The sequence below is a fragment of the Polyodon spathula genome, chromosome 5 (genome assembly GCF_017654505.1).
Source record: "Polyodon spathula isolate WHYD16114869_AA chromosome 5, ASM1765450v1, whole genome shotgun sequence".
Taxonomy (NCBI): Eukaryota; Metazoa; Chordata; class Actinopteri; order Acipenseriformes; family Polyodontidae; genus Polyodon; species Polyodon spathula.
This window is the reverse complement of record NC_054538.1, coordinates 20191154-20213885: the sequence shown is the minus strand read 5'-3', so window position 1 is coordinate 20213885 and position 22732 is coordinate 20191154. Positions and strand designations below refer to the sequence as shown.

General features: G+C 37.4%; 1 protein-coding gene across 1 annotated transcript; it reads left to right on the top strand.

Moving 5' to 3' along the window:
• Positions 1 to 5968: 5968 nt before the first annotated feature.
• On the top strand, positions 5969 to 20905 carry soul4 (heme-binding protein soul4). Its single transcript, XM_041250015.1, has 6 exons — positions 5969 to 6098; positions 9087 to 9271; positions 10064 to 10149; positions 18237 to 18378; positions 18984 to 19167; positions 19852 to 20905. Exons 2-6 carry the CDS (start codon positions 9109 to 9111, stop codon positions 20024 to 20026), a joined length of 750 nt encoding a protein of 249 aa, XP_041105949.1. The 5' UTR covers positions 5969 to 6098; positions 9087 to 9108; the 3' UTR covers positions 20027 to 20905.
• Positions 20906 to 22732: the final 1827 nt, after the last annotated feature.

Sequence of the window (22732 nt, the reverse complement as noted above, 5' to 3'; positions counted from 1 at the left end):
TGATGATATTTGACCATACATTTATATATATATATATATATATATATATATATATACACACACACACACACACACACACACAGTGCCTATAGAAAGTCTACACCCCCTTGAACTTTTTTCACATTTTGTTGTGTCAGTGCCTCAGAGTTTCATGCATTTAAAGATTAAGATTATTTTTCCCACTTATCTACACACCAAACTCCACACTGTTAAGGGGAAAATTTTTTATTAAGAAAAAATTATATATTAAAAATACAAAACTGAAAGATCAGAATTGGATAAGTCTCCACCTCCCTGAGTTAATACTTGGTGGAAGCACCTTTGGCAGCAATTACAGCTGTGACTGTTGGGATAGGTCTCTACCAACTTTGCACACCTAGATTTGGCAATATTTGACCATTCTTCTTTACAAAACTGTTCAAGCTCTGTCAAGTTCCTTGGGGAGCATTGATGAAGGAGGTATGAATCAGAGACTAACAGACGTAGACTGGAGTAAAATAGAGAAAACACCCACAGAAGAAGGATGGTTGTTCTTCAAAAATGTAGTACTAGAGGCGCAAAACAATTACATCCCTAAAGTAGACAAATCTAAATGTAAAACTAAATTGCCAAAATGGTTTAATAGATCAATTAAAAAAAATATTCAGCGAAAAAAGGCACTTTATAGAGCATTAAAAAAGGACCAAAAAGAAAGTACGCAGAAAGAGTACACGGAACTGCAAATGCAAGTCAAAAAGGAAGTTAGAAAGGCCAAGAGAGAAATAGAAATGAACATTGCTAAGGGAGCTAAAACCAATTCCAAAATGTTTTTCCAATATTACAACAGAAAGAGAACATTCAAAGAGCAGGTTAAATGTTTAAGAGATACAAATGGCAAAATCGTAGATGAAGAAAAAAAAAATAGCAAATATATTAAATGATTACTTTTCACAAGTTTTTACAAAGGAAGATACTGACAACATGCCCCACATGTCATCCAGTTCCTATCCAGTTTTAAATAACTTTAGCATAACTGAGGCAGAAGTGTTAAAGGGACTAGGAGCTCTTAAAATAAACAAATCCCCCGGGCCGGATGAGATCCTCCCAGTAGTACTCAAAGAAATGAAAGAAGTAATTTACAAACCGCTAACCAAGATCATGCAGCAGTCTCTTGACACAGAGGTGGTACCGACAGACTGGAAAATTGCAAACGTAATACCGATCCACAAAAAGGGAAACAAAACTGAACCAGGTAACTACAGACCAGTAAGCCTGACTTCTATTATATGCAAACTTATGGAAACTATAATAAGATCCAAAATGGAAAATTACCTTTATGGTAACAGGGTCCTGGGAGACAGTCAACATGGTTTTAGGAAAGGGAGATCGTGTCTAACTAACTTGCTTGATTTTTTTGAGGATGCAACATCGATAATGGATAATTGCAAAGCATATGACATGGTTTATTTAGATTTCCAGAAAGCTTTTGACAAAGTCCCACACAAAAGATTAATTCTCAAACTGAACACAGTTGGGATTCAAGGAAACACATGTACATGGATTAGGGAGTGGTTAACATGTAGAAAACAGAAAGTACTGATTAGAGGAAAAACCTCAGAATGGAGTGTGGTAACCAGTGGTGTACCACAGAGATCAGTATTAGGTCCTCTGCTATTCCTAATCTACATTAATGATTTAGATTCTGGTATAGTAAGCAAACTTGTTAAATTTGCAGATGACACAAAAATAGGAGGAGTGGCAAACACTGTTGCAGCAGCAAAGGTCATTCAAAATGATCTAGACAAGATTCAGAACTGGGCAGACACATGGCAAATGACATTTAATAGAGAAAAGTGTAAGGTACTGCACGCAGGAAATAAAAATGTACATTATAAATATCATATGGGAGATACTGAAATTGGAGAAGGAATCTATGAAAAAGACCTAGGAGTTTTTGTTGACTCAGAAATGTCTTCATCTAGACAATGTGGGGAAGCTATAAAAAAGGCTAACAAGATGCTCGGATACATTGTGAAAAGTGTTGAATTTAAATCAAGGGAAGTAATGTTAAAACTGTACAATGCACTAGTAAGACCTAATCTTGAATATTGTGTGCAGTTCTGGTCATCTCGTTATAAAAAAGATATTGCTGTCTAGAAAGAGTGCAAAGAAGAGCGACCAGAATTATTCCGGACTTAAAAGGCATGTCATATGCAGACAAGAATTTAATCTGTTCAGCCTTGAACAAAGAAGACTATGCGGCGACCTAATTCAAGCATTCAAAATTCTAAAAGGTATTGACAGTGTCGACCCAAGGGACTTTTTCAGCCTGAAAAAAGAAACAAGGACCAGGGGTCAGAAATGGAGATTAGACAAGGGGGCATTCAGAACAGAAAATAGGAGGCACTTTTTTACACAGAGAATTGTGAGAGTCTGGAATCAACTCCCCAGTAATGTTGTTGAAGCTGACACCCTGGGATCCTTCAAGAAGCTGCTTGATGAGATTTTGGGATCAATAAGCTACTAACAACCAAACGAGCAAGATGGGCCGAATGGCCCCTTCTCGTTTGTAAACTTTCTTATGTTCTTATGTTCTTATGATGGACAGCAATCTTCAAGTCATGCCACAAATTTTCGATTGGATTTAGGTCAGGGCTCTGACTGGGCCACTCAAGGACATTTACCTTTTTGTTCCTTAGCCACTCCAGTGTAGCTTTGGCTGTGTGTGTGTTTTGGGTCGTTGTCATGCTGAAAGGTGAACTTCCATCCCATTTTCAGCTTTCTTGCAGAGGGCAGCAGGTTTTCCTCAAGGACTTCTCTGTACTTGGCTCCATTCATTCCCTACCATACGGGCCTGATTTGTGGAGTGCTTCGGATATTGTTTTCACATGCACACTTTGACAGGTCTTCGCCATAAAAGCCTGTAGCTCCTGCAAAGTTGCCATTAGCCTCTCTGATCAGTCTCCTTGCTCGGTCATCCAGTTTGGACGGACGGCCTGATCTAGGCAGGGTCTTGGTGTTGCCATACACCTTTCACTTCTTAATAATCATCTTGACCATGCTCCAAGGGATATTCAAGGCCTTTGATATTTTTTATACTCATCCCCTGATCTGTGCCTTTCAACAACTTTGTTCCGGAGTTCTTTTGAAAGCGCCTTGGTGCTCATGGTTGAGTCTTTGCTTTGAAATGCACTACCCAGCAGAGGGAACCTACAGGAACTGCTGAATTTATCCTGAATCACTACAATTTAACACAGGTAGAGGCCACTTAACTTGATGTGTGATTTTGAAGGCGATTGGTTACACCTGAGCTAATTTAGGATTGCTATTATAACGGGGGTGGACATTTATCCAACCAAGCTATTTCAGTTTTTGTTTTTAATTAATTTTCCACAAATTTCTAGACTATTTTTTTTTACTTGGAAGTTGTGGGGTAGGATGTGTAGATAAATGAAAAAAAAACTATTTAATACATTTTAATTCCAGGCGATAAGGCAACAAAAGGTGAAAATTTTAAAAGGGGGTGTCAACTTTCTATAGGCACTATATGTCTATATATATATTTCCAGTCTTTCGGAATCAAGCAATTTGATCACACCAAAGCAAAGGCAGGAAATGTGTGGGGTTTTTTTGTTTGTTTGTTTGTTTTTAATCAATGGACACTTCTGTGTTTCTTACAAACAGCAGTACATCTTTAAAACCCCATCTTGTCCAGTCTACAGTTGATTTTACTGGCTACAGCTCTATGGTCCTTAAAAGGTAGTTGGGAATGAATTATTCACACAGGATGTTTTTTTCCCCGACATTTAGTAGGTGTATATGCAGGCTAATACTGTATTCCATTATTATTATGAATGCTAAGTAATCTAATGTGTTATATTCATGTAAGCATATTCAGAATAAGGTACACAGTATGCTAATAAGAGTATTCAGAATAAGTCATGGAATATTGATCTAGCTTCTGGAATATTAGTTTATATAATAAGCAATACTAGTACTAATCTTTCTGAAAACCACTTATTAGAAAACCTTTGATTGTCATTTGTTAATTAACCTGGTTCTGTCCGAGTCTGTAATGTAAGGGACTCTGTGCTCCGTTAATTGTCCATCTGCGTCACACCGCATTTGTGTTACCGTAACGCAGAATGTGTTTGTAAATACATGCCCACATATGGGAAGTTTAAAACTTTATAATACAGATTTATATTTAAGGAATAATACCATATTCATAGTGTTATATCGAAGTTTCCTTTGCTTTGCATTTTGATCTTGCACAGATAATTCAGCAGTGAAGCAGTCGTCAGTTTATTGAAAGGAATAAAGTTGCAACCATGCTGGGATCTTCTGTGTACTGTTTACTTGTTATAATGATTACATTTAGGACACAACATGAAATTACTCACGTTAAACCAGTCTTGCCTTGTAATGCAATAATGTGTAGTATTCTGTATATTTACGTCACCATATAAACGTGGAATAATAGTGGAATATTACATCCATATTACAGTGCTTATATATAGCTTATAGCACAGCCTGCATATTAATGAGCCTCTTCACACTGAATAAATCACTACACCCCATTACATTCTAAATTCCATGACAAACTGCCATTTTATTTGTTGTTAGTAACCACAGCCAAAAATGAGTGGCTTTTCACCTATGTCCTTTAATATATTTGGGGATGAAACTCCACATAACTGGTACACCAACTTTCTGAGTGAAGACAGCAGTCCATCTGAAATATATATATATTATATATATATATATATAAATATATATATGCAACCTATATATATATATATATATAAATAAATGCACCAGCAAGAGTAGACCCAACAGTAGATGAAGAACAGCTAAATGTAAATAGAAGAAAACATTGAAAACAAACTTCACAAAAAAACTACAGCATGGGCTGTGTTAATTTGCTTAAAGAAAAAAAACATGAACATTATTTTTTATTCAATAAGTCCTATATATATATATAGATAGGACTTATTTCCATAAATGAATGTTCATATTTTTTTTTTATTTTTTTTAAAAAAATGTATATATAAAAAAAATATATATATAACACCGTTTTCAAAAGTTTGGCATACCACCTATGCGCTGAACTCATTGCCCTTTTCTATTAGAAAGATTGCTTCGATCAGTATGTTAGTCAAGATTAAAGACTTTTATAGTTTAGTCTTTTTAAACGGATTTACAAATATAATTGTTTAATCAATTATTATTATTATTATTAATTATTATTATTATTATAATAATATAATAATAATTATTATAATAATAATTATAATATAATAATACAATTGATTAAACAATTATATTTGTAAATCCGTTTAAAAAGACTAAACTATAAAAGTCTTTAATCTTGACTAACATACTGATCGAAGCAATCTTTCTAATAGAAAAGGGCAATGAGTTCAGCGCATAGGTGGTATGTATAACTGAGGGAAAAAAAAAATTACAACAATCAAGCATTGACCTTTTCTTGCATTGTAAAAATATTACCGGCGATATATGTCATTTCTAAACATACGCGCACTGCAGGAAATTCGTTTATGCCTTTCATTTATGAAGTGTTCACTAATAATTTCTTACATTTCATTTGTGAATTGTATTTACTTATTTGCACTTTATGCAGTACATTGTTCAATAATAACAAGTTGTTATAGTTTGTGTCATTTATTTCTGTACTTTTTAAGGCCGCTATTAGATTAGAAGTACAGTGTAATACTAAACCCAAGTAAGGAGCTAGCAGCATATTCTTGAAAATTAATCAGAAATTAGAATAATTTAGAGCTGTTTTTCGAAACCGGTTTATTTGGCTTTTTGAGACGAAAATGCATGGAGAGATATTTCCACTCTTGACTGTAACTACAGATGGTCCTTCTGATTACCATGTTCCACCCATCGTCACATGGTTAGGATTGTTGCACACTGGGTTGCTCTTACAGTAATGCTTAGGTGCCACTCAGTTCAACTGGGACTTGCAGCTTTAGTTTTGTATCCCTGGCTTGCTGTACTTCACTTGTCAGTTTGCTGTGGATTTTGAACGTGTGGGTGACTGGAAGGAACCAATCCGCACCAGCGAGGAGAGTTACCGCAACGCGATAAATGTAATTATTTTTTGTAAAGCTCTACCATTTGTAAAATTTACAAACTTAACATATGAACACGTAGCTTATACATATAGTATGCACCCGGTCAGCCTGAATCTGCCTTGACTAGATTCATCTGCAAGACAGTAACAGTCACGTGACTTCACGTCTGTAAATAAAAACATACGCTTTGCTTTGTTATGATTGTAAATGTAAAATTTTGTGGACAAACCAGTTAACTGAAGTGGCATTTAAATCATAAAATGTTTTTTTTTTTTTGTTTGTTTGTTTTTAGTTTTCAGTCGGGGAAATGTATGATAACACCAGTGTGTATGAAACTCTATACTGTTTCTTTAAATTCAGGATTGCGGGTGTTGTTCCTGTCTGTGTGCACTGACCTACTTTCAAGTTGATACAGATTCAAAAGGTTTAGATTGGGGGTTGAAATCTGAAAAAAAGAAATGGCATATAATTTCTAAAATGCATTATAAGTTGTTTTTCTAGTTGAGGGTATTTGTAGTTCTATAATGAGTAGTGATGTCACAATACGAGTCATATCACAATATTTAGGTCGCGATACAACATGTTTCCCACTAAACGTGCGATGGTACTGATGGGCTACTTGTTCGATGAATAATAAGATCAAATGATCATTTAATGATAGACTGTTTTGTTAAATGACAAAAATGAAATCAGATGGGTAGAGTATGTATTCATACCAACTAGAAAACACTTCATCCAAGAAGCACTTGGTGAATTGCAATGAGCTGTGCTGTGCTTCTGGTCTTGTATCATGATACAAACTGTACATACCTCTATAACTGTATGATATGTCATTTAAAGAAAGTTGGCACAGGTTCAACTGGTTAGCTCAATCGGTTAGTCTTTGAACTTCAACGCCCTCGTGTCATTTTAGGTGTGTTGAGAGAGTTTCAGTACACATTTATATTTTAGCCTGAAAGGAAGCCAAGCCTACCTGGGTGCTTTGATGCATAAAACGGAATGCTATCTAGGTCTGCATAACTGAGATGGGCTATTGCTATGGTAAATGTGTTCTCCGCTTGCTGTTTTGTCTTTTTGTGTTTCTAGCAGGGAGAAGTGACACTTCAGCTCTGCTGCTGATTCAATCATAGTTGCCCCCCACCTTCTTTCCAGGGATTAGCTTGCCTTCCCAGATCCTCTCAGAAATGGCATTTTCGACTTAGGCCTGTCCAGCGATTAAAAAAAAAAAAAAAAGTTAATCTTGATTTATATATAAATTAACAACTATGTTAAATGACATTTGTAGATAAAATTCAACAAAAATAATGACTACGACGAATAATAATATAATAATAATATAATAATATATAATATATAATAATAATAAAAAACATCCAGTTTTTTGTTAGGTCGTATTTTCTTTTGTGTATTTCCAATCCAGCACTGTTGTTAAATTGTTTGAACTAACTGCTAAATCACAATGGAGTCAGTTTATTACTCACCTTAATGCATTTACAATTATCAGTTTCCTTTACTCATAAACTGATGTTTTTCATTAATAATAATAATAATAATAATAATAATAATAATAATAATAATAATACTTTAAATTGTATTTTATTAATAACTTGAAATTGCCTAAATAAAACAAAAAAAAAAATAATCACTGAGTAATGGTTATATCCTCCATAACTGTAAATAATATTGTTTAAAAATAAAGTGTATAATACATGATAGTAGCATAATACATGAAATAGTACATTTAATGCAGTGGAAAGTGCATAGTACATGATAGTAACATGTCAAATATTAGCAGCAACACAGCAGCTAGTAGCAGGTATCAGGCTTAAAGAGCATGAGCAAGAGAAAACAAGTGAGTCTTGAGAATTGATTTAAAGCGAGCGACGGTGGGAGCATCACACACTAGTAGATACAAGTAACCTTCTTTCTATCCAACGAACCGTTAGAAAGTTTAAAAAAAATCACTAGTCCTTCAGTTTGAGTGCTTTGCTATGAAGTGGGTCATTTTCAGACAGGGCTATTTTTATTCTAAGAACAACAGAGCTTGCGCTGTGACTGACTTATGGTTAAGACCAGTTCTAAAAAGGAGTCAGTATTAACAGTGCTGAAGAATGAGCGTCCTTGATTATTAATCCACATCTGATCGGGGGAGTCGGTATTAACAGTGCTGAAGAACGGGCGTCCGTCATTGTTAATCCACATCTGATCGGGGGAATCGGTGGTCATGATATTTTAGGACTTAATGAAGCAGAGTCTAAAGTTCTGCAGCCAGGAACATCTGCAGGTTAGATTGGCACTTCAGCTGAACCCCAGCTGTCAGTGTTGCTTGCAGCAGACACTGGAAAAACAATGTATTTATTTGCCCTCTTAACCAAAGCAGCTGTTACCTGGCTGATGGAAATGGTATTTGGAATGAGTCGGTTGCGTTAAAGGTTAAGTCAGCAGTAACCTTGATATCCACTGGTGTGACACAGCTCCTGGTAGAGCCTTGCTACCTGACCCAAGCCCAATAGGACCTAACAGTAAGTTGGGTTCAGGGTTGGGTCAGGTGTAGTTTGTATGTTATAGTTCGTGCTCGGGTCAGGTTGGGTCAGTGTGTTATCAGTGAGTGGATTATGGGGTTTTTTTTTATTTTTATTTTAAGTGAGGATTTTTTTTCTTTCTCTATTTTTTTTTCCTCTGTCTAAAAATATCTTGCGTGAGTGAAGCACTGCCTTGAGTGATCTCCCAAAAAATGAACGTGTTAATCGCATAAGTTAACTGCGATTAATTGACAGCCCTATTTCTAATTAAATAAAGCTATCTAATGACAGTCCAGATGGTGTCCCATATCCAGTTGTCTAAGAGGGCATCTTCAGCCTGATGGGAGGGGTTGACTTTACAAGCCATATTAACAGCAAAGCCCCTCTAAATTTTACGTCTTCGTTGTTATAAAGGCAAAAGTGTTCTGTATGCAATGTTTTCCTTTTTTTTTTGCAAACCTTGTTTCTGTGTGTTTTGCAGATTTGCTCTGTTGTTGCTCAATATGGCTCGCATCACATTTGAGGATCTCGCTGCCATGGATGATGAACTTCTGGATGACAATGTCACAGAGGATAATCCTGAACCAATGAACGAGGAGGAAGAGGAGAGGCTTTTGGCTCATTGGCAGGCAGTAGCCAGCACACACAATGTGGTCGTTCCACAAGGTACAGGCAAAAAAGTTAGAACCAAATGATGAGAATTGGTTAATAAAATTGGCAATGTAGCTGAATGTTTTTGGTACTTTCAGTCAAACCAATAGATTCTTAAGTCCTGAATTGAGCACTTTTATTAGGTGTTTCATCAACAGTTATTATATATATTTGAACCCCAATGATACTGCATATCTATTTTACTTATTGTTAAGAGGTGCCATTCCCCTTCCATGGTGCGGCTGAAGAAGCTTTTTGTTTAGTTTGTCATTTATTGTGATTTAAAAAGTTGTGTTAGAAGCAGAGCCCAGTCCGTACTGCTGCTCCAGTACAGTCAAGGAGGATAAAAGTAAATCGATCTGAACCCTCTGTGAAACCAGCTGCAGTAGATGTTTTTTTTAGTTTTTTAACACACGTGGGATAATAGCACAGCAACCTTTACAGTTGGTTTAATGGCAAGAGATTTTTTATGTATTCATTTAGAAACCCCTTTCAGTTTTCTTTTTTTGATTTCTGGTGCACTGTTTTCAGTAACATGCTGGATTCTTTTCACCTGTGTAATGTGTGAGTGATAAAAGCTTTATTACTATGGTGACACATTACCAGACAAAAGGTAGGTTACTTACTGTAGTTTTTGTTCCTTATTGCACCACAAAAAAAGTCTATACAAGCAAAGGTAAGTGCCTGGAATTAGCAGCCCAGACGCCACAAGAGCACTTAAAAGGCTCCAATGTTTTATGTCTTTCCTTGGATACCGTGTACTTTTAGACTTATTTATTCTGTTGTGTGCCTGTTTTTGTTTACCAGAAATGGCAGGACCTATTCAGCAAATGTCAACACAGACTCAAGAGCGACAACCAGTGCCCTTTGTTCCACTGTGTTGTCATGAAAAGGTACATTATTTATTATATATAGACTGCGACTAGAAAACAATGTTGATAACAGTTTGGTTTTTTTTTTGTTTGTTTTTTTTTTTTTTTTTTTTTGCCGTTCTCTTCCTTTAGAAAACCTGTGTCAATATTTATGAATGCACTATGACACTGGTCTGTAAGGAAAACAAAAAAGCAGGTGTAACATCAGAAAATGCCTCCAGTAGAAAAATGCATCTCTCGGTCATCGCCTGGTCACATGAGCATGCGCAATAGCTCTGTGGCACATATGGACATGAGCAATACCTGTTTCTGTATTTTCAAATCATTTAAACTAGCGAGATTACTTGTATTAATAATTGTTGTACTGTACGTTTTTCTGCCATCTTGCGCTGCAGGATAATAATTTGCATTTGTTTTGTCAAGTTTTCTTAGGTGATTGCTTCGCTAGATTATTGCGTAATTGCTTCGTGCTCTCAGGTAGGTAGGGGCTGTGTACAGGGCAACTTCTAAAATTATTATTTTGTGTTATTTGTGACCTAACACTGGTTTAAAAACAAAACAGAATCATGCTGGACCACAAAGTATAATATGTTTCAGTGGACCACATGCAGGCATGTGATTAAATATCAATAAAAATTCACACATAAATCATGTCTTGTTTATAATTGCTATGTTACCATCAAACTTTTTTATGCGCTATGGTGCGGGAAGCGTGACAATTGTGATGGGGAAAAAAAGGCAGAATTCGATTAATTAATACGAGCGAACAGAAACAAATATTTGTATGATAGGGGTGGATAAAAATGTATCCTGTACAATAAATGATGCACACAAATGTAATGGAAATACTTTCCGAACCAATTTCATGAGCTAGTGCATCCTTTTTTCAGTCATATAGTGGTATTTAAGTGGTCAACGCAGCATATTTCTACCCAGACGGGGCACTTGATGACACATATCATATGTCAGTCAAATACTCCACAGCTATGGCCAAAAGTTTTACATAACATAGAATTTTATGATCGAGACATAGTTAAAATACTGTAGCGTTGCATGTAAAATAAAGCAGATCATACAGGTAGGACGGTTTAACTAGTTCTTTATTTCAACAGGGTAGCAAATACGCGCCGCTGTCCGCAGTGAACCACGCCAAATAAAAATAAAAATAATGAAACCTGTCTCCTTCTCACTCTCACTCTCTTTGTTTCTCACTCTTTGTCACTCACTCACTTTTCAAAGCTCGCCCCCGCGCTCAGTCATGCACTCTTATTTATCTCTTTCTCAACCGCGACCTCCCTCCGCCCCCACCAATATTGGGCATGTCATTTTGATCCGCTCTCCCGCCAGCATTCTGGGGGTGCAAATGCATGTCCAGGATTGGTGAGCCCGGACAGACAGGCAACCAACACCTCCCCCCTCTCTCCTTGTTATGTTGTGGAGTGGCACAGCGAAACAGTACAACATAAAACAAACACAACGGACAACAAACAGGACAGCAAGTCTTTTTTGCAGCGTAAATGCCTGGCATCATTTAAAAGCATCAATTAAAAGCATCATTTTTATATTTTATTTAACATAATGTAATCAAGAAACATGAAATTATATCCCAAAAGTCTACCAGAAGCCACTATTTCGTTTCTTGATACGGGAAGCTGTTCTTTCAGCATCAAGAAACAGAGTTTGGGAAAGTGATAATTAGTATTGTTTTGGTCCGGAACCGTTGATTTATTAAAAAAAAATAGGAAAACTGCTAGAATTATTATTACTTAATTAATTAATTAATTAATTTTGTTGTATGTGGACTATGAGGTGGATAAAGTAATTTGAGGTAGGTTTTAAGAAAACCAGACCCCATTTAATGTCCCGCCTGGGCAGTTTTGTCTTGGTCCAGCAGCATTTTAAGTGATTAAAAAATATGAAAAGTTGCACAATTAGGGGGTTCCCAAGTGGTGCATCTGGTAAAGGCACTCCGCCCAGGGTGCAAGACTAAGGCTGGGGCAATGCATAATTTTTCTGTATTGATATATAGTTCTCCAAAAAAGCTGATTCATCAACATTATGAAAGGGTAAAAAACGCAGTAATACATGCGGAGCTGTGGATTACTGTGTAACACTGCTAGTAATGCTTTAAAAACTATTATACATATTAAATTGATTATACCAGCTAATACATATACAGTAGTGTGGCAGAGTGTCCCGCTCCTTTTGTATATTATGATTTAGGGTACTGTTTATTATTTGCAGCGCGGACTAACAAGATGCCGTCCGCCATTCTTATTTTGTGATTATTTTTGCAGGTATGAAAACCCGTGCGGAATGTGACAGAGGGATAATTGAATAATTAATAGCTAGTTTAATCCCTTGCTCACAAATTATAAAAGGCTGCAGCTCTCTACACTCAGGGGTTGAGAGGAGTTCAGTGATGAACGAGAGTGAAGACAGGAGGTAACAAATGCTAACGGTGCTGATTCTAAAACCAGCACGGTACTTATTTAGAATTGTTTGGTTCGCCAACGCGCCCTTTGTTTTGTGTGTCTTGTTTGTTTATTAATAAATATACTGAACGCCATAGCGTCTCAGTTTTCATCCACCAGTCCTTGTTGTGGAGTGTGTTTCTGGTTGGATGTCACCCCTGCAAAGCCATCCTGCTCACAAGTAGTAATTAAATATTATATTATTTATTTATTTTACCTTATTTTTGTTGATTTGTACCAGTTGGGGGTCAAATCCCCCCATAAAAGGCATTTTAAATTCATAACAAGTCACAATAACAACCAATCAAGAGAAGAAAAAAAACTCATTTTAAAAAAGCTGTCTCTGTCCACAGCAGTTTAGTAACAAGAGTGTTGTCCATGGCTTACATTTGAATTGTGTTAAGGAACATGATAGTGTCCACATTTAGTTTTAATTTAAGCAATGATTGGCACTTGCTTACAATCAGCATTACTGAATACCTGGAAACTGATATTGCTGGGATGCTTTATACTCCTGACCAATGATACAACTTTTGGAAGTATCTTGGTAGTTCAAATGAATAAATGCAGATTTTGTTTAAAGTTTTGTAGGGTGCCATCTCCTGAGGTCGCTTTTACGCAGAATTCTGTGTCATATAAGCAGTCCATTTTAATAAAATGCAAAACAATAACAGCAGTGCATTTCTAAAATGCAGATGTAAAAGACAATATTTCCCCTTTTCATCCCTATCTGATAATTTCATTTATATTGCAAACTAGTTTCATGCAATGCAGAATGGTGCCACTCCTCCCTGCATCCTCTTTAAAAAAAGGTCTCAGTAGCCCATATAGCATTGACTTGCTGGCAGGGCAGGCATGGCCTACCCGACCAAAATATATAATTAAAAATTCACACGTTTATTAAATAGTGTTTTTAATTGTTATAAAAACGAAAAACACTATTAACAAGTATAATAAGCACAGTATAATGCATATTTTAAGCAATATAAAAAAAAAGTTTTCGGAACGCTTTTGTACCGTGAAATACAGTAAAAAGCACTGGGAGCTTGTGCTTTTCTTTCCCATTCAATTGCTTTTGGTTGAATCTAGGGGCTGTTTCTTCTCATCAGTGTATGTCAATCAGTCTTACTGACCCCCATAATAAAAAAGGTTAGAGAAAATTGAGAGATTTTGGAAAGATTGATCGATGCAACATGCTATGTAATCAGACAAGGAGCTTGCCTTTCGTGGGAACGATGAGAGCAGGGCAATTACACTGAACTTGTGTATCTTATTGCCGGTTACAATGAGGGGCAGCGCAAAATTGGTCAAGTGCCTCGGTCGGCCAGGGTCGGACAGGGTGTCCTCGGCTCACCGCGCACCAGCGACCCCTGTAGACTGTCCGGGCCCCTGCGGGTCTGCCTGTAGCAATGAGGTAGGGGTCTTCACCGGTCCAAATAATCAAACCGACCTGATCCGGAACTGACAGTTATTTACCTGACCCGACCCGAAGTAAAACAACAAGCCTGTCACAGTGTGAACTACAGGCAGTGTTTATTCCATTAGGAACCTACATAGAGGACTGTAAAATTAAATAAATAAAACGTTTTTTGTGTAAAATACTCAATGACATGAAGTACAATCTCGTAAATGTGTGATTTTAATACAGACAACAAAAATGGTAACGGAATTGAGAGGTAACATTTGGTTTTGTAAAACACATAAGAACAGGTTACTAAAATGTTCTATTTAAGAAAACAACTAAATACAATCCACAAAGGTGCAAATGCAATTAAAGTTAAATATTAAACATTAAAGTAACATTCGTAATATGATATACACCTACTACAGTACGGCAACGTCTACTCTATCTCTTCCCAACTTCAAAGCTGTAAAACCTGCCTTTTACTTAACATGTCGTGTCCTTATGTTTTGTTGGCACTGTACCTGATCTGACAATAATGATGTAGTAGGTGCCTGGGTTGGTATCGTTGCTTCAGTTCATCCCTTTGTATGTTTCAGAAGACTCGAAGTTCAGGTTTTAACTGAATCGTGTCGCAGCAGGGTTCTGTAATCAGTACGTTTAGCAGCACCAACTGTTTTCCTTTCTTTTTCCACAGTGACAACAAATGTTTCCCACACTTCAGACTTGGAATTTTCTGAGAGATTTTCCTCGTGTTATCCGTTTTTTTTTTTTTTTTTCAAGTTTTATTTTCACATCCTTCATAAACACATCCATTCCTCCGACTTTTCCGACTGATACAGCAAGAGCTGCAACTCCGTTCGGGTCTCGGGTTCTGAGGTCCGGGTGGACCCGTGAAGACCCCTACTCTGAGGTGGCTGCAAGGTGGGCGCGTAGTGAAAAGAAGCGGACAGCTGACAGCACCTGTTTCGGAGGACGCGTTTGACCGTCTTCGTCCCTCCCGAGTCGCAGGGATCACAGCGTAGAGCAGGGTTGAAATAAAAAATAATTGGACATTTCAAATTTGTGAGAAAATATGAACATTTTCAGATTCCAAATGTATAAATTTGGCTTTCAGATTGTGGCAATGAAAAAGAATGGTTTGGAAATATCTAATCTATGATACTGTGTTTACTGTGGTGTATTTAATATTATAAATAACAGAACAAACTCACTGAAACTTAAACTTTTTTTTTTTACAGAAACAACAAATGGTTACATATACAGTAAAAAAAACATAAGAGCTGGCTGTGTGACATGCTGTCCGACCAGGACTGGACTAACTAGCACTGAGCATGCCAGCTGCAGCATGTTATTCCCAATATTACAACTGTACACAATTAAAGGTGCCATCACTAATTCCATACACAACACTTGCAAAATATCTAAAATATAAAATGCTGAGTTAATTGCTGTCATCTGCTGCATAGATTACCTATTCAGTAGAATGAGTACAGACATCAAGTTACTATTTTAGTATCACTTTAGTGTCTTACATGTTGTTGTGTTTTATGCAGTTAAATATGGTAGCAACCAACTTGCTCTTCAAGTGGCTTGGAAGTTTCTCTCTCTGGGTAATCTGCATGCACAATGCAAATGATTTATTCAGTCTTGTAGCTAAATATGATTTCAGTTCAGGCACCCTTCAGGGGCTGGGTTGACCAGTTTCTATGTTGTCTGAGTGAGTTCCGTGACTTGAAGAGTTAAGAACATAAGAACATAAGAAAGTTTACAAACGAGAGGAGGCCATTCGGCCCATCTTGCTCGTTTGGTTGTTAGTAGCTTATTGATCCCAAAATCTCATCAAGCAGCTTCTTGAAGGATCCCAGGGTGTCAGCTTCAACAACATTACTGGGGAGTTGATTCCAGACCCTCACAATTCTCTGTGTAAAAAAGTGTCTCCTATTTTCTGTTCTGAATGCCCCTTTTTCTAAACTCCATTTGTGACCCCTGGTCCTTGTTTCTTTTTTCAGGCTGAAAAAGTCCCTTGCGTCGACACTGTCAATACCTTTTAGAATTTTGAATGCTTGAATTAGGTCGCCACGTAGTCTTCTTTGTTCAAGACTGAACAGATTCAATTCTTTTAGCCTGTCTGCATATGACATGCCTTTTAAGCCCGGAATAATTCTGGTCGCTCTTCTTTGCACTCTTTCTAGAGCAGCAATATCTTTTTTATAGCGAGGTGACCAGAACTGCACACAATATTCAAGATGAGGTCTTACAAGTGCATTGTACAGTTTTAACATTACTTCCCTTGATTTAAATTCAACACTTTTCACAATGTATCCGAGTATCTTGTTAGCCTTTTTTATAGCTTCCCCACATTGCCTAGATGAAGACATTTCTGAGTCAACAAAAACTCCTAGGTCTTTTTCATAGATTCCTTCTCCAATTTCAATATCTCCCATATGATATTTATAATGTACATTTTTATTTCCTGCGTGCAGTACCTTACACTTTTCTCTATTAAATGTCATTTGCCATGTGTCTGCCCAGTTCTGAATCTTGTCTAGATCATTTTGAATGACCTTTGCTGCTGCAACAGTGTTTGCCACTCCTCCTACTTTTGTGTCGTCTGCAAATTTAACAAGTTTGCTTACTATACCAGAATCTAAATCATTAATGTAGATTAGGAATAGCAGAGGACCTAATACTGATCCCTGTGGTACACCGCTGGTTACCACACTCCATTCTGAGGTTTTTCCTCTAATCAGTACTTTCTGTTTTCTACATGTTAACCACTCCCTAATCCATGTACATGTGTTTCCTTGAATCCCAACTGCGTTCAGTTTGAGAATTAATCTTTTGTGCGGGACTTTGTCAAAAGCTTTCTGGAAATCTAAATAAACCATGTCATATGCTTTGCAATTATCCATTATCGATGTTGCATCCTCAAAAAAATCAAGCAAGTTAGTTAGGCACGATCTCCCTTTCCTAAAACCATGTTGACTGTCTCCCAGTACCCTGTTACCATATAGGTAATTTTCCATTTTGGATCTTATTATAGTTTCCATAAGTTTGCATATAATAGAAGTCAGGCTTACTGGTCTGTAGTTACCTGGTTCAGTTTTGTTTCCCTTTTTGTGGATCGGTATTACGTTTGCAATTTTCCAGTCTGTCGGTACCACCCCTGTGTCAAGAGACTGCTGCATGATCTTGGTTAGCGGTTTGTAAATTACTTCTTTCATTTCTTTGAGTACTACTGGGAGGATCTCATCCGGCCCAGGGGATTTGTTTATTTTAAGAGCTCCTAGTCCCTTTAACACTTCTGCCTCAGTTATGCTAAAGTTATTTAAAACTGGATAGGAACTGGATGACATGTGGGGCATGTTGTCAGTATCTTCCTTTGTAAAAACTTGTGAAAAGTAATCATTTAACATATTTGCTATTTTTTTTTTCTTCCTCTACGATTTTGCCATTTGTATCTCTTAAACATTTAATCTCCTCTTTGAATGTTCTCTTGCTGTTGTAATATTGGAAAAACATTTTGGAATTGGTTTTAGCTCCCTTAGCAATGTTCATTTCTATTTCTCTCTTGGCCTTTCTAACTTCCTTTTTGACTTGCATTTGCAGTTCTGTGTACTCTTTCTGTGTACTTTCTTTTTGGTCCTTTTTTAATGCTCTGTAAAGTGCCTTTTTTCGCTGAATATTTTTTTTAATTGATCTATTAAACCATTTTGGCAATTTAGTTTTACATTTAGATTTGTCTACTTTAGGGATATAATTGTTTTGCGCCTCTAGTACTACGTTTTTGAAGAACAACCATCCTTCTTCTGTGGGTGTTGTCTCTATTTTACTCCAATCTACTTCTGTTAGTCTCTGTTTCATGCCTTCATAGTTTGCTTTTCTAAAATTTGAGAGGTACCTGTGAGATTCGCCAGTATGATTACAGAAATGTGACTGCACTTACTGTAATCGTATTTGGCATGATGTTTATCTTTTAATCTAAAGTTAAAGAGTTCCGATTTGTATTCTATGGAGTCCTGTGGATCCAAAATTGCAGGTGGCCTGTCGCATAAGGAGTATATTGGTGCTCCATAGCCGAATGATGATTGCAATTAGAACTCCCTTCAGCTACTCTTGAAAAGGAAGTTCCAAGGAGATTTGTACATTGCTATCCGATAAAAAAAACTAAAGAATGTGTTTCTTTAGCAGAGGAGCCATTTGTTTAACATTCTTGTTGTCATTTTCAGAACAAGGAAGTTCTGTATGAGGAGAGAGTGTACCCAGCTGGGAAATGGGCGTACATCATCAAGGGGGAAGACTTGTATGAGCAGAGCATTTCCATGGGGTTCATGAAACTGATGCGTTACATCTGCAGTGAAAACTCTGCAGGTATGGTGTGATGGGGTACCCCCCACCCCTGGGTGTGTTTTGGGTTACTTGGTATATTTGGGTTCTGTAGCACAGCTGATTTAAAATGTATGTTGGTATGTGGGCACAGGCAGACTGTGCCGGGATTCAAGTGAATGATTAACTAGCAGTCAAGTCCCGACACAGCTGTAGATAAAAGCAGCACGAGTGTCGCCCTCAGGGTTGGGTGAACAGAGAGGAGGTACAGGAGAAATAAAAGAAAAACACAAAGAAAACAATTGCTACTCGGGCTGGCTCTGCACCAGCACCATACTTGTTTGGGGTTCGTGTTCACTGTTTTGTTTGTCTGTTTATTTTGGCCATCGTGACGTTTTGTGTGTTCTGTGTTTTGTTTTGTTATAATAAACTTGCGCATCAGCGCCTTCACTCACCCCAGTACTGTGTCTGTCTACTTCCTGGTCTGACGTCACTACAAAGCCTATCCGTGACATATGGTTTCTGTGTTCTGACGCTGGGGCTGCCGCATCAATATTAGTTTTGTAATGTAATGTACATACATGCAGTTTCTAGAATGTCCGTGCCACGTCGTGACAGTAATCTACACAAGATTCCCCCTGTTCCACCAGGCCGCTACTTAGGTATGACCGTGCCTATCCTTAATGAGATCCGGATGGCAAAGGATGAGAAAAGCTTTGTCCGGGACATCCTGACGGCATATTACATACCGGCAGAGTTCCAGGACTATCCGCCTGAACCCACCGACCCAGATATTCAGATCGTACAGAGGGAGAGCATCAGAGTCATCACCAGGTGAGGCTGAAGCAGCAGGACTCAAAACAAAAACTCCTAATATCTGCCTTATCTTTACCTGTCCTTCCAATTTCCATTTCATTCTGAGGAGAGGGCATCTCGATTTACTGTAGTACGTCTAAAAGAAGAAAAATAGATTCATGTGAACTAAGGTTTCCTAAACTCACATTCAGGCTCCCCTAGAATCAAACTAGTAACCTGGACACAAGAGTCAGAGGGAGGGGTGTGACATTCCCACCATGCACTTTAAATCAGTCCACTTCTAAAACTGGGGAGCAAAACAGCAGAAAAAAAAAAATCTTCAAAAAAAATAACTTCATTAATTTAAAAACTCCTTGCTAATTTCTTGCTAGTTTTGTAGTTTGCTTTCCTTTTTGATGTAAACCTGATGGGAGCTGCTTTTTGAATACATTTGTAAAACATAGGTTAGATATTGTAATCCAGTTTTAGCTTAAATTATAATTTTTTTCCAAAATGTAATTTCGATATATTGAAACCCTTGTTTAACTGTTTCAGAAAAGCTTACACACTTATGAACCATTTACTACATAGTCCTGTAGCACTACGGTTGTGGATGCCTATTGCAGCAGGAGTACATCTGTTTAAAAATAATCATTTAAAAAAAAATAGGTTCAGTGGCTTTTTCGCGATTCTTGCATTTATGTTTTTGTTTTACTTCTCCAGGGTATTTTATGGTACGACCACAGAGGAGACTATAATGCGACAGGTCAGTTTGCTGTGGGAGATGCTGGGATCCACAGACGACTTCCTCAGAGAAACCTACATAGTGGCCGTGTATGAAAACCCGGGAGTTCCCCACAGGAGGAATGAGATCTGGTTCATCTGCCGTGAGCCATAGGCGCTCAGACCCTTAGGGCTCCAACAGCACAGCACAGTCCAACCCACCTCCCTTCTGTCTGTATCGGAGTGAAAATACCGTGACTTCTATTAACTGTTTCTATAGTTACAACAATATAGAATCACCCTGTTGTTTTTTTTGCAGTGTGCTCCAGCTGTCCTTGAAATCTTGACATCCGTCTTGAGTTTCTGAGTATTTCTGCTTCCTTAAAAGTGTTCTGTTAATTCTCTACCGAGTACTGCAAAGTCAAGGTTTCACCACATATGGGGGGGTTGTGATAAGAGCAGCATGGTTGACTTAAGACCTCTGTGTCTGTATCCTGACTAGTCCAAACGTCTGTGGGTGCATTGCCAGGCTGATACACTGCTTTACATGAGTGCCTCAACATTTTCCCATGAGCTCTATCCACTTTTTTTGAATCTACAGTAAATAAATGTAATTATTTTTAAAACCAAGTCTTTAAAAGATGCAGCATTATGCCAAATTAGGGGTGCATTAACAGTTATTTTGAGAGGAACACCTGAGCTTGTTACCTGGACTATATTAAAATTTAAAAAAAGCAAAAACAACTCAAGGACTATTTTAAGAAATGTTTTGTTAAGGACTGTTTTTTGTTAATTACATTATGTTTACCATTCACAAAATCTTTTTAAACTGTTTTAAAAAAAGTTTAGAAGTTTATTCTAATTTGTTTTTCTAAACAGTACACCGTTTAACCAAAAATAATGTTTATAAACACTCTTCAAAAAGTAGTCATTGAAAAAACATTCCTTAAAACATTCCCTGAAGTTTTGTGAACAGGGTCCACTGTATGTAATTACCGTTATTAAAGTTTACCATAGTAAAAGCAGAGCAAAGTGTAATAAAGCATGGTAAAGCATAGGTAAGCATTGTAAATTACAGTGCCTTGCAAAAGTGTTCAGATCCTTCCTATGGTGTCCCATTTTGTGAAATTACAAAATGATGCATACACATTTTTTTAAACTTAATATTTTATTCAAAACTTGAATGCTCAAACTGAAGACTTATAAGGGTAAGATAAGTTACAGTAAATGTCAGCAAAAACTAAAGAGAAAAAACTGAAATATGTTGATTGCATAAGTATTCAGACCCACCAACTCAATATTTGGTGGAAGCACCTTTGGCAGCAATTACAGCCACAATTCTTTTTGGGTAAGTCTCTACCAACTTTGCACACTGGCTTGGTGCAATTTGTGCCCATTCTTGGCAGATTTGCTCAAGCTCTCAAGTTGCTTGGGGATCGCTTATGGACAGCAGTTTTCAAGTCTTTCCACAGATTCTCAATAGTATTCAAGTCAGGACTTTGACTGGGCCACTCAAGGACATTCACTTTCTTATTCTTAAGCCACTCCAGTGTAGCTTTGGCCTTGTGCTTTGGATCATTGTTCTGCTAAAAGGTGAATTTTCGCCCCAGTTTTAAGTCTTTAGCAGACTGAAACAGGTTTTCCTCTAGTATTTGCCTGTACTTTGCTCCATCCATTTTTCCTTCAATCCTAACAAGCTTTCCAGTCCCTGCTGAGGAGAAGCAACCCCATAGCATGAAGCTGCCACCACCATGCTTGACTGTAAGGATGGTGTTGACTGGGAGATGTGCTGTGTTGGGTCTGCGCCAAACGTAATGCTTGGCATTTAGACCAAAAAGTTCCAATTTGGTCTTGTCTGACCACAACACCTTTTGCTACATTTTTGCAGGATCACTCAGGTGCTTTGTGGCAAACTCCCTGCGGGCTTTGAGATGGCTTATTTTTAGTAATGGCTTCCTTCTTGACCCTGCCATACAGGCTATTTTTGTGAAGTGTTCTGGATATTGTTGACTGATGCACATTTTCTCCCATCTCAGTCATTGACTCTGTAGCTCTTTCAAAGTTGTTGTTGGCCTCACAGTGGCATCCCTCACCAGTTTCCTTCTTGCCCGGCTGCTCAGTTTGGAGGGACAGCCTGATCTAGGCATTGTCTGGGTGATACAATGCACCTTCCATTTCTTGATGATTGAGTAGACTGTGCTCACAGGGACATTCAGAGACTTCAATATTTTTATGTACCCTTCTGATGTTTGCTTTTCAATGACTGTCCCTGACTTGCTTTGAAAGCTCCTTGGTCTTCATGGTTGAGTCTTTGCTTGAAATTCACTACCTGACCAAGGAACCTCACAGAGACAGGTGTTTTTATTCTGAAATCATGAGAACCACTAATATTGCACACAGACAGAGGCCATTCAACTAATTTTGTTGCTCTTTAAGGTCATTTTGTCCCCCTGAATTAATTTAGGTTTGCCACAGCAAATAGTATGAATACTTATGCAATCATGACTTTTCCATTTTTATTTCATATTAATTATCTATTTACTTCTTTCTTTTTGTTTTTGCTTTGAATGTGTGGAGTAGGTTGTGTATATAACACATATTAATTCCTACTTCAAAGTGTCATGACTGCAAGCTTTAAAGCAACAAACTGTGAGAGGGTCTGAATACTTTTGCAAGGCACTGTATATTAATAAAAATGGCAAACCAGGATCAAAAATGGCAAATGCATTGTATAACTATTGTAAAAAATGTATTATAAAATTGCAAAAATACAGTGGTACACTTTGCAAGGGTAAGGTTGACTATAAAATCCAAGGTAAGTTCAGTGCCTGTACAGTTAAGTTTGGAGATGCGGTATTAAAGCAGGATAAATTCACAGAGA